This window comes from Oncorhynchus kisutch, unplaced genomic scaffold, assembly GCF_002021735.2.
Source record: "Oncorhynchus kisutch isolate 150728-3 unplaced genomic scaffold, Okis_V2 scaffold788, whole genome shotgun sequence".
NCBI lineage: Eukaryota > Metazoa > Chordata > Actinopteri > Salmoniformes > Salmonidae > Oncorhynchus > Oncorhynchus kisutch.
In genome coordinates this window covers 7,906-21,258 of record NW_022262733.1, presented here as the reverse complement: position 1 = coordinate 21,258, position 13,353 = coordinate 7,906, and the positions used below count along the sequence as shown (strand labels likewise).

The following is a 13,353-nucleotide window of genomic DNA, read 5'->3' as shown; positions in this document are numbered from 1 at the left end:
CCTATTCCCTAGATGCCCCCTATGCCCTACATGCCCCCTATGCCCTACATGCCCCCTATTCCCTACATAGAGCTCTAGTCTAAAGTAGTGCACTATTCCCTACACAGAGCTCTGGTCAAAAGTAGTGCACTATACATGCCTCCCTATTCCCCACATAGAGCTCTGGTTAAAAGTATTGCACTATAAATGGCTCCCTATTCCCTACATAGAGCTCTGGTCAAAATGTAGTGCACTATAAATGGCTCCCTATTCCCTACATAGAGCTCTGGTCTAAAGTAGTGCACTATAAATGGCTCCCTATTCCCTACATAGAGCTCTGGTCAAAAGTAGTGCACTATAAATGCCTCCCTATTCCCTACATAGAGCTCTGGTCTAAAGTAGTGCTCTATAAATGCCTCCCTATTCTCTACATAGCACTCTGGTCAAAAGTAGTGCACTATAAATGCCTCCCTATTCCCTACATAGAGCTCTGGTCAAAAGTAGTGCACTATAAATGCCTCCCTATTCCCTACATAGAGCTCTGGTCTAAAGTAGTGCTCTATAAATGCCTCCCTATTCTCTACATAGCACTCTGGTCAAAAGTAGTGCACTATAAATGCCTCCCTATTCCCTACATAGAGCTCTGGTCAAAAGTAGTGCACTATAAATGCCTCCCTATTCCCTACATAGAGCTCTGGTCTAAAGTAGTGCACTATAAATGGCTCCCTATTCCCTACATAGAGCTCTGGTCAAAAGTAGTGCACTATAAATGCCTCCCTATTCCCTACATAGAGCTCTGGTCAAAAGTAGTGCACTATAAATGCCTCCCTATTCCCTACATAGAGCTCTGGTCTAAAGTAGTGCACTATAAATGGCTCCCTATTCCCTACATAGAGCTCTGGTCAAAAGTAGTGCACTATAAATGCCTCACTATTCCCCCCACATAGAGCTCTGGTCAAAAGTAGTGCACTATAAATGGAAAAGGGGGCCATTTGGGACACAAACACTATCAATCCATTGAAGTGCAGCGCAGCGTCCAGTATTTAGAAGCTTTATCATCGAGAGAACAGAGAGCGATGGCTACTCTGTCAGGTCACGACCCAGCCTGAAATACGATGCTTCCTGGCTAATGACTAGCAGCAGTTTATACAGTAACTTCGGAAGTATTCAGACCTTTTGACCTTTCCACATTTTGTTACGTTACAGCCTTATGCTAAAATTGGTTAAATTGTTTTTTTCCCGATCCTTTATCTACGTACAATACCCTATAATGACAAAGCAAAAACAGGTCAACTTTTTTTGCTAATTTATTACAAATTAAAAAATGTAATGTCATATTTACAGACCCTTTACTCAGTACTTTGTTGAAGCACCTTTGGCAGCGATTACAACCTTGTGTCTTCTTGGGTATGACGCTACAAGCTTGGCACACCTGTATTTGGGGAGTTTCTCCCATTCTTCTCTGCACATCCTCTCAAGCTCTGTCAGGTTGGATGGGGAGTGTCGCTGCACAGCTATTTTCAGGTCTCTCCAGAGATGTTCGATCGGGTTCAAGTCGGGGTTCTGGCTGGGCCACAAAGACATTCAGAGACTTGTTCCAAAGCCAGTCCTGCATTGTCTTGGCTGTGTGCTTAGGGTCGTTGTCCTGTTGGAAGGTGAACCTTTGCCCCAGTCTGAGCGCTCTGGAGCAGGTTTTCATCAAGGATCTCTCTGTATTTTGCTCTGTTCAGCTTTCCCTGGATCCTGACGAGTCTCCCAGTCCCTGCCGCTGAAAAACATCCCCACAGCATGATGCTGCCACCACCATGCTTCACCGTAGGGATGATGCCAGGTGTCCTCCAGACGTGATGCTTGGCATTCAGGCTAAGTTCAATCTTGGCTTCATTAGACCAGAGAATCTTGTTTCTCATGGTCTGAGAGTCTTTAGGTGGCTTTTGGCAAACTCCAAGCGGACTGTCATGTGCCTTTTCCTGAGGAGTGGCTTCTGTCTGGCCATTACCATAAAGGCCTTTATTACCATAAAGACCCTTCCCCAGATCTGGGCCTCCACACAATCATTTCTCTGAGGTCAAAGGACAATTCCTTCGACCTCATGGCTTGGTTTTTCCTCTGACATGCACTGTCAGCTGTGGGACCTTATATAGACAGGTGTGTGCCTTTCCAAATCATGACCAATCAATTGAATTTACCACAGGTGGACTCCAATCAAGTTGAAGAAACATCTCAAGGATGATCAATGGAAACAGGATGCACCTGAGCTCAATTTCTAGTCTTATAGCAAAGGGTCTGAATACTTCTGTAAATAAGGTATATCTGTTCTAAAACTTTTGTAAATTTGTCAACGAATCACTTTGTCATTATGGGGTATTGTGATGTCATTATGGGGTATTGTGATGTCATTATGGGGTATTGTGATGTCATTATGGGGTATTGTGATGTCATTATGGGGTATTGTGATGTCATTATGGGGTATTGTGTGTTGATTGCTGAGGATTTTTCATTTATTTAATACATAGAATAAGGCTGTAACGTAACAAAATGTGGAAAAAGTCAAGGGGTCTGAATACTTTCCGAATGCACTGTATGTACACACACTTAAAAAAAACAAAACGTTATTTTATTAACAGGGGAAACATATTGAGACCTAGTTCTTTTGTCTTTTTCTCCAAATGTGCCCTGAATATACAATACAGTCACTCTACACATTAGACCCAAACATATAGAACCTTTAAATACTAAAACCCAGTCATGGGAAGCACAAATAAAACATCACAAATCAGACCAGAAAAACTCTTACACACACAGACTTTAACTCCTCATAGCTAGACCTCATCATGACTAAACACATGAGGACCTCATCATGACTAAACACATGAGGACCTCATCATGACTAAACACATGAGGACCTCATCATAACTAAACACATGAGGACCTCATCATGACTAAACACATGAGGACAAGGTCATCAATAACTGCCTTATCTGTCCTAGACCTCATCATGACTAAACACATGAGGACAAGGTCATCATTAACTGCTCTCTGTGTCCTAGACCTCATCATAACTAAACACATGAGGACCTCATCATGACTAAACACATGAGGACCTCATCATAACTAAACACATGAGGACAAGGTCATCAATAACTGCCTTATCTGTCCTAGACCTCATCATGACTAAACACATGAGGACAAGGTCATCATTAACTGCTCTCTGTGTCCTAGACCTCATCATAACTAAACACATGAGGACCTCATCATAACTAAACACATGAGGACCTCATCATAACTAAACACATGAGGACCTCATCATGACTAAACACATGAGGACCTCATCATGACTAAACACATGAGGACCTCATCATGACTAAACACATGAGGACCTCATCATGACTAAACACATGAGGACCTCATCATAACTAAACACATGAGGACCTCATCATGACTAAACACATGAGGACCTCATCATGACTAAACACATGAGGACAAGGTCATCAATAACTGCTCTCTGTGTCCTAGACCTCATCATGACTAAACACATGAGGACCTCATCATAACTAAACACATGAGGACAAGGTCATCAATAACTGCCTTATCTATCCTAGACCTCATCATAACTAAACACATGAGGACAAGGTCATCAATAACTGCTCTCTGTGTCCTAGACCTCATCATAACTAAACACATGAGGACAAGGTCATCAATAACTGCCTTATCTATCCTAGACCTCATCATGACTAAACACACGAGGACAAGGTCATCATTAACTCCTGTCACATTCATCATACGAATGAGACCAAGGTATAGCATGCTATGTGTACATTCTGCTCTATTTAAAGAATGAAACACTGAACAAACTAACAAAATACTAAACATAGACTAAACCTAGACTAAACCTAGACTAAACCTAGACTAAACCTAGACTAAACCTAGACTAAACCTAGACTAAACCTAGACTAAACCTAGACTAAACCTAGACTAAACCTAGACTAAACCTAGACTAAACATAGAACAAGATCCCACAAACACCAAAGGAATATGGCTGCCTAAATATGGTCCCCAATCAGAGACAACGATAAACAGCTGCCTCTGATTGGGAGCCATATCAGGCCACCATAAACATACAAATACCTACACCTACAAAACCCCTAGACCTACAAAACCCCTAGACCTACAAAACCCCTAGACCTACAAAACCCCTAGACCTACAAAACCCCTAGACCATACAAAACCCCTAGACAATTCAAACCCCTAGACAATACAAAACCCCTAGTCAATACAAAACCCCTAGACCATACAAAACCCCTAGACCATACAAAACCCCTAGACCTACAAAACCCCTAGACCTACAAAACCCCTAGACCATACAAAACCCCTAGACAATACAAAACCCCTAGACCATACAAAACCCCTAGACAATACAAAACCCCTAGACCATACAAAACCCCTAGACCTACAAAACCCCTAGACCTACAAAACCCCTAGACCATACAAAACCCCTAGACCATTCAAAACCCCTAGACAATACAAAACCCCTAGACAATACAAAACCCCTAGACAATACAAAACCCCTAGACCTACAAAAACCCTAGACCATACAACCCCCTAGACAATACAACCCCCTAGACAATACAACCCCCTAGACAATACAACCCCCTAGACAATACAACCCCCTAGACAATACAACCCCCTAGACAATACAACCCCCTAGACAATACAACCCCCTAGACAATACAAAACCCCTAGACAATACAAAACCCCTAGACCTACAAAAACCCTAGACCATACAACCCCCTAGACAATACAACCCCCTAGACAATACAACCCCCTAGACAATACAACCCCCTAGACAATACAACCCCCTAGACAATACAACCCCCTAGACAATACAACCCCCTAGACAATACAACCCCCTAGACAATACAACCCCCTAGACAATACAACCCCCTAGACAATACAACCCCCTAGACCATACAACCCCCTAGACAATACACCCCCTAGACCATACAACCCCCTAGACAATACAACCCCCTAGACAATACAACCCCCTAGACCATACAACCCCCTAGACAATACAACCCCCTAGACCATACAACCCCCTAGACAATACAACCCCCTAGACCTACAACCCCCTAGACAATACAACCCCCTAGACAATACAACCCCCTAGACAATACAACCCCCTAGACCATACAACCCCCTAGACAATACAACCCCCTAGACAATACAACCCCCTAGACCATACAACCCCCTAGACAATACAACCCCTAGACAATACAACCCCCCTAGACATAAACCCCTAGACCATCAAGCCCCTAGACAATTCAAAACCCCTAGACAATACAACCCCCTAGACAATACAACCCCCTAGACAATACAACCCCCTAGACCATACAACCCCCTAGACCATACAACCCCCTAGACCATACAACCCCCTAGACCATACAACCCCCTAGACAATACAAAACCCCTAGACAATTCAAAAACCCCTAGACAATACAACCCCCTAGACAATACAACCCCCTAGACCTACAAAACCCCTAGACAATACAACCCCCTAGACAATACAACCCCCTAGACAATACTAAACTAGCGTATCCACCCTAGACAATACAACCCCCTAGACAATACTAAACCTAGCGTATCCACCCTAGACAATACAACCCCCTAGACAATACTAAACTAGCGTATCCACCCTAGTCAATACAACCCCCTAGACAATACTAAACTAGCGTATCCACCCTAGTCAATACAACCCCCTAGACAATACTAAACTAGCGTATCCACCCTAGTCAATACAACCCCTAGACAATACTAAACCTAGCGTATCCACCCTAGTCAATACAACCCCCAGACAATACTAAAACTAGCGTATCCACCCTAGACAATACAACCCCCTAGACAATACTAAACCTAGCGTATCCACCCTAGACAATACAACCCCCTAGACAATACAACCCCTAGACAATACTAAACCTAGCGTATCCACCCTAGTCAATACAACCCCCTAGACAATACTAAACCTAGCGTATCCACCCTAGACAATACAACCCCCTAGACATACTAAACTAGCGTATCCACCCTAGACATACTAAACTAGCGTATCCACCCTAGACAATACTAAACTAGCGTATCCACCCTAGACCATACTAAACTAGCGTATCCACCCTAGACATACTAAACTAGCGTATCCACCCTAGACATACTAAACTAGCGTATCCACCCTAGACCATACTAAACTAGCGTATCCACCCTAGACATACTAAACTAGCGTATCCACCCTAGACATACTAAACTAGCGTATCCACCCTAGACAATACTAACCTAGCGTATCCACCCTCGTCGCACCCTGAGCTAACCAACATATATAGAAAACAGAGCCATCTCAGGTCAGGGCGTGCCAACTGCTGTATGTGGCCCTAAACCACTGTAATGTAAACTACGTCTCTCGTCCCCAGCTGCTCTCTGTGTTGCAATGTCAGGCTAAAAAACACAAGGTCCTCTCAGGTACGTAGCTTTTGGTTTGCAGCGTTCTATAATATAGTAATATAACATAGTAACATAATAATATCAAGATCTTCTAGACACCAACCGATAAGGATGGAGGAGGCTTGTGTGCTAACCAATAGGAATAGAGGAGATGTGTGGGCTAACCAATAGGAATAGAGGAGATGTGTGGGCTAACCAATAGGAATAGAGGAGATGTGTGGGCTAACCAATAGGAATAGAGGAGATGTGTGGGCTAACCAATAGGAATAGAGGAGATGTGTGGGCTAACCAATAGGAATAGAGGAGATGTGTGGGCTAACCAATAGGAATAGAGGAGATGTGTGTGCTAACCAATAGGAATAGATGAGATGTGTGTGCTAACCAATAGGAATAGAGGAGATGTGTGGGCTAACCAATAGGAATAGAGGAGATGTGTGTGCTAACCAATAGGAATAGATGAGATGTGTGTGCTAACCAATAGGAATAGATGAGATGTGTGTGCTAACCAATAGGAATAGAGGAGATGTGTGTGCTAACCAATAGGAATAGAGGAGATATGTGGGCTAACCAATAGGAAGAGAGGAGATCAGTGTACTCATCAATAGGAATAGAGGAGATCTGGGTACTAACCAATAAGGATAGAGATCTGTGTAAATCAAATAACATTTTGTTGGTAACATACACATGGTTAGCAGATGTTATTGCGAGTGCAGCAAAATGCTTTTACTGACCAATAAGGATGGAGCAGATGTGTGTACTAACCAATAGGAATAGAGGAGATCTGTGTGTACTAACCAATAGGAATAGAGGAGATCTGTGTGTACTAACCAATAGGAATGGAGGAGATGTGTGTGTACTAACCAATAGGAATGGAGGAGATGTGTGTACTAACCAATAGGAATAGATGAGATCTGTGTGTACTAACCAATAGGAATAGATGAGATCTGTGTGTACTAACCAATAGGAATAGAGGAGATCTGTGTGTACTAACCAATAGGAATAGAGGAGATCTGTGTGTACTAACCAATAGGAATAGAGGAGATCTGTGTGTACTAACCAATAGGAATAGAGGAGATCTGTGTGTACTAACCAATAGGAATAGAGGAGATCTGTGTGTACTAACCAATAGGAATAGAGGAGATCTGTGTGTACTAACCAATAGGAATAGAGGAGATCTGTGTACACTAACCAATAGGAATAGAGGAGATCTGTGTGTAGACGTCCAGCATGCGGTTTCCGTCCACGTCCACCAGGTAGTTTCCTCTGCTCTCCTCATAGTTACAGAAGAAATTGATTGCTCCCACATTCTGGGGGGGAGAGAGAGAGAGAGAGAGAGCGAGAGAGCGAGAGAGAGATAAGGTATTCATCCAGTTAACTAGACACAGAGAGAGACTGTGTGTCTGCGTTGTGTGTGTCTGCGTTGTGTGTGCACGCATGCAAGTGTGTGACGCAATAATGCATTGTTTTATTCTATCATCAAAACAGCCTCATACACACACACACTCTCTCTTGGCGTACCTGAATCTCTCCCAACTGTTTGGTCAGCTCCTGGTCGGGGAGGAGAAGGAGAGAGGGAGGAGGGAGGGGAGGAGAGAGGAGGAGGGAGGAGAGAGGAGGAGGGAGGAGAGAGGAGGAGGGAGGGGAGAGGAGGAGAGAGGAGGGAAGAGGGAGGGGAGGAGAGAGGAGGGAGGAGAGAGGAGGAGGGAAGAGGGAGGGGAGGAGAGAGGAGGGAGGAGAAAGGAGGGAAGAGGGAGGGGAGGAGAGGAAGAGAGAGATGTCAGGTCAGGGTGGTTCCTCAACAGTAGGTTAATGTATCTCAAAATGGCAGTCTATTCCCTCCATAGTACCCTGGTCTAATGCAGTCTATTCCCTCCATAGTGCCCTGGTCTAATACAGTCTATTCCCTCCATAGTACCCTGGTCTAATACAGTCTATTCCCTCCATAGTGCCCTGGTCTATTCCCTACATAGTGCCCTGGTCTAATACAGTCTATTCCCTCCATAGGGCCCTGGTCTAATGCAGTCTATTCCCTCTATAGTGCAGTCTATTCCCTCCATAGTGCCCTGGTCTAATGCAGTCTATTCCCTCCATAGTACCCTGGTCTAATACAGTCTATTCCCTCCATAGTGCCCTGGTCTAATGCAGTCTATTCCCTCCATAGTGCCCTGGTCTAATGCAGTCTATTCCCTCCATAGTACCCTGGTCTAATGCAGTCTATTCCCTCCATAGTGCAGTCTATTCCCTCCATAGTACCCTGGTCTAATGCAGTCTATTCCCTCCATAGTGCCCTGGTCTAATACAGTCTATTCCCTCCATAGTGCAGTCTATTCCCTCCATAGTACCCTGGTCTAATGCAGTCTATTCCCTCCATAGTGCCCTGGTCTAATACAGTCTATTCCCTCCATAGTGCAGTCTATTCCCTCCATAGTACCCTGGTCTAATGCAGTCTATTCCCTCCATAGTGCCCTGGTCTAATACAGTCTATTCCCTCCATAGTGCAGTCTATTCCCTCCATAGTACCCTGGTCTAATACAGTCTATTCCCTCCATAGTGCAGTCTATTCCCTCCATAGTACCCTGGTCTAATACAGTCTATTCCCTTCATAGTACCCTGGTCTAATACAGTCTATTCCCTCCATAGTGCCCTGGTCTAATGCAGTCTATTCCCTCCATAGTGCAGTCTATTCCCTCCATAGTGCCCTGGTCTAATGCAGTCTATTCCCTCCATAGTGCAGTCTATTCCCTCCATAGTGCCCTGGTCTAATGCAGTCTATTCCCTCCATAGTGCAGTCTATTCCCTCCATAGTGCCCTGGTCTAATGCAGTCTATTCCCTCCATAGTACCCTGGTCTAATACAGTCTATTCCCTCCATAGTGCCCTGGTCTAATACAGTCTATTCCCTCCATAGTGCCCTGGTCTAATACAGTCTATTCCCTCCATAGTGCCCTGGTCTAATGCAGTCTATTCCCTCCATAGTGCAGTCTATTCCCTCCATAGTGCCCTGGTCTAATGCAGTCTATTCCCTCCATAGTACCCTGGTCTAATACAGTCTATTCCCTCCATAGTGCCCTGGTCTAATACAGTCTATTCCCTCCATAGTGCAGTCTATTCCCTCCATAGTGCCCTGGTCTAATACAGTCTATTCCCTCCATAGTGCCCTGGTCTAATGCAGTCTACTCCCTCCATAGTACCCTGGTCTAATACAGTCTATTCCCTCCATAGTGCCCTGGTCTAATACAGTCTATTCCCTCCATAGTGCCCTGGTCTAATACAGTCTATTCCCTCCATAGTGCCCTGGTCTAATGCAGTCTATTCCCTCCATAGTGCCCTGGTCTAATACAGTCTATTCCCTCCATAGTGCCCTGGTCTAATGCAGTCTATTCCCTCCATAGTGCAGTCTATTCCCTCCATAGTGCCCTGGTCTAATACAGTCTATTCCCTCCTTAGGGTTCTGTTTGGGACGAAGCCTGTGTGCAACACAGTGTTCAGGATGGGTGTGTACAGTCCACTGTTCCCATCGCAGGGTCACACAGAGGTCACCATTGAACATGACCCATGTCAACCAGAAGGAGCCAGACAGCTATAGTTCCTACTGGTCCATGGTGCTGTTAGTGACGTACAGGGACTCTGTGTGGTTCAGTACCTTGGAACGGGGTCCTGGGACCTCGGTCTTCATGGACGGCCCATCGTATTCAAACTCCATCTGAGTCTTAGCTGCTGCCTTACTCACATACCTGCAGCCTGTCCCCACACACACACACACACACACACACACACACACACACACACACACACACACACACACACACACACACACACACACACACACACACACACACACACACACACACACACACACACACACACACACACACACACACACACACACACACACACACACACACAGAGAGTGTTAAGGCAATGCTGTGTTGCTGACTTGTCCTGCAGAAGATCCTTCATCTTAACCTTAGACAAGGACAAACCCTCCATTCATTATGTTATGCCGTATCAGCCTTAGTTCCTCTCTGTCTGGCCACAGGGTATGTAGGGTGATATCATTAGTCTGTCTGGCCACAGGGTTATATCATTAGTCTGTCTGGCCACAGGGTATGTAGGGTGATATCATTAGTCTGTCTGGCCACAGGGTGATATCATTAGTCTGGCTGGCCACAGGGTATGTAGGGTGATATCATTAGTCTATCTGGCCACAGGGTGATATCATTAGTCTGTCTGGCCACAGGGTGATATCATTAGTCTGTCTGGCCACAGGGTATGTAGGGTGATATCATTAGTCTGTCTGGCCACAGGGTGATATCATTAGTCTGTCTGGCCACAGGGTATGTAGGGTGATATCATTAGTCTGTCTGGCCACAGGGTTATATCATTAGTCTGTCTGGCCACAGGGTATGTAGGGTGATATCATTAGTCTGTCTGGCCACAGGGTATGTAGGGTGATATCATTAGTCTGTCTGGCCACAGGGTGATATCATTAGTCTGTCTGGCCACAGGGTATGTAGGGTGATATCATTAGTCTGTCTGGCCACAGGGTTATATCATTAGTCTGTCTGGCCACAGGGTGATATCATTAGTCTGTCTGGCCACAGGGTGATATCATTAATCTGTCTGGCCACAGGGTATGTAGGGTGATATCATTAGTCTGTCTGGCCACAGGGTGATATCATTAGTCTGTCTGGCCACAGGGTATGTAGGGTGATATCATTAGCCTGTCTGGCCACAGGGTATGTAGGGTGATATCATTAGTCTGTCTGGCCACAGGGTTATATCATTAGTCTGTCTGGCCACAGGGTATGCAGGGTGATATCATTAGTCTGTCTGGCCACAGGGTGATGTCATTAGTCTGTCTGGCCACAGGGTGATATCATTAGTCTGTCTGGCCACAGGGTATGTAGGGTGATATCATTAGTCTGTCTGGCCACAGGGTTATATCATTAGTCTGTCTGGCCACGGGGTATGTAGGGTGATATCATTAGTCTGTCTGGCCACAGGGTTATATCATTAGTCTGTCTGGCCACAGGGTATGTAGGGTGATATCATTAGTCTGTCTGGCCACAGGGTTATATCATTAGTCTGTCTGGCCACAGGGTATGTAGGGTGATATCATTAGTCTGTCTGGCCACAGGGTGATATCATTAGTCTGGCTGGCCACAGGGTATGTAGGGTGATATCATTAGTCTATCTGGCCACAGGGTTATATCATTAGTCTGTCTGGCCACGGGGTATGTAGGGTGATATCATTAGTCTGTCTGGCCACAGGGTATGTAGGGTGATATCATTAGTCTGTCTGGCCACAGGGTATGTAGGGTGATATCATTAGTCTGTCTGGCCACAGGGTTATATCATTAGTCTGTCTGGCCATAGGGTATGTAGGGTTATATCATTATCTGTCTGGCCACAGGGTACGTAGGGTGATATCATTAGTCTGTCTGGCCACAGGGTTATATCATTAGTCTGTCTGGCCATAGGGTATGTAGGGTTATATCATTATCTGTCTGGCCACAGGGTAGGTAGGGTGATATCATTAGTCTGTCTGGCCACAGGGTATGTAGGGTGATATCATTAGTCTGTCTGGCCACAGGGTATGCAGGGTGATATCATTAGTCTGTCTGGCCACAGGGTGATATCATTAGTCTGTCTGGCCACAGGATATGTAGGGTGATATCATTAGTCTGTCTGGCCACAGGGTGATACCATTAGTCTGTCTTAACCATGTAGCTGACCTCTGTTTTATGATTGAGGAAGCTGACTCATTAAGAGACTGTTGGCTACAGGGAACAGCAGCAAGGTCAGTAGTGTGACGTTTCTACCAGTGTATATGTGTGTGTGTGTGTGTATACCAAACAGTGACATAACTGGAATAGAGCATTAGCTGATTGCATATAAACATTACCTCTAACAGACATAACCATAACCTGTACACACTACTGTTCCTACTACCTCTTATGTGTGTGTGAGCGGTGTTTGTGAGCGGAGTGTGTGAGGGGAGTGTGTGAGCGGTGTGTGTGAGGGGAGTGTGTGAGCGGAGTGTGTGTGAGCGGAGTGTGTGTGTGAGCGGAGTGTGTGTGTGAGCGGAGTGTGTGAGCGGAGTGTGTGAGCGGTGTGTGTGACCGGTGTGTGTGAGCGGAGTGTGTGAGCGGTGTGTGTGAGCGGTGTGTGTGAGCGGAGTGTGTGTGTGAGGGGAGTGTGTGAGCGGAGTGTGTGAGCGGTGTGTGTGAGCGGTGTGTGTGAGCGGAGTGTGGTGAGCGGTGTGTGTGAGGGGTGTGTGTGAGCGGTGTGTGTGAGCGGTGTGTGTGAGCGGTGTGTGTGAGCGGTGTGTGTGAGCGGAGTGTGTGAGCGGAGTGTGTGAGGGGAGTGTGTGAGCGGAGTGTGTGAGCGGAGTGTGTGAGCGGAGTGTGTGAGCGGTGTGTGTGAGCGGTGTGTGTGAGGGGAGTGTGTGAGCGGAGTGTGTGAGCGGTGTGTGTACCTGGTGCAGTGAGCCTGAGGTTCTGCTGGAGGGAGAGGACCAGCTGCCTGCTGAGCAGAGAGGTCGCCATGACTCAGAACAACAGAATGAGGCAGAGAGAGAAAGACAGTCCTCAACACCTGCCTTCACGCCACCTGAAGAAGGAGGAAGAAATGCCATATACAATCAGAGGACACACACACACACAGAGAGAGAGAGAGAGGAGACACAGAGAGAGAGAGAGAGAGAGAGAGAGAGAGAGGACACACAGAGAGAGAGAGAGAGAGAGGACACACACACACACACACACAGAGAGAGAGACAGAGAGAGAGAGAGAGGACACACAGAGAGAGAGAGAGAGAGGACACACACACACAGAGAGAGAGAGGACACACACACAGAGAGAGAGAGAGAGAGAGAGAGGACACA

At 45.8% G+C, this 13,353-nt stretch overlaps 1 protein-coding gene across 2 annotated transcripts in view; it reads right to left on the bottom strand.

The window, feature by feature from the left end:
- LOC116362115 (4-aminobutyrate aminotransferase, mitochondrial-like) overlaps positions 1–13,080 on the bottom strand; it is a 46,131-nt gene extending 33,051 nt beyond the window's left edge. The window contains exons 1-4 of one of the 2 annotated variants that reach the window (XM_031816406.1): positions 12,946–13,080; positions 10,108–10,205; positions 7,984–8,013; positions 7,655–7,772 (exon numbers count right to left, since the gene is read on the bottom strand). In XM_031816406.1, the coding sequence (XP_031672266.1) occupies positions 7,655–7,772; positions 7,984–8,013; positions 10,108–10,205; positions 12,946–13,015 (316 nt within the window). In that variant the 5' untranslated portion in view covers positions 13,016–13,080. Of the gene's footprint in view, positions 1–7,064; positions 7,147–7,654; positions 7,773–7,983; positions 8,014–10,107; positions 10,206–12,945 lie in introns of those variants that run through there. The other variant, XM_031816407.1, reaches the window with a different exon arrangement.
- Between the last annotated feature and the right edge of the window lie 273 nt (positions 13,081–13,353).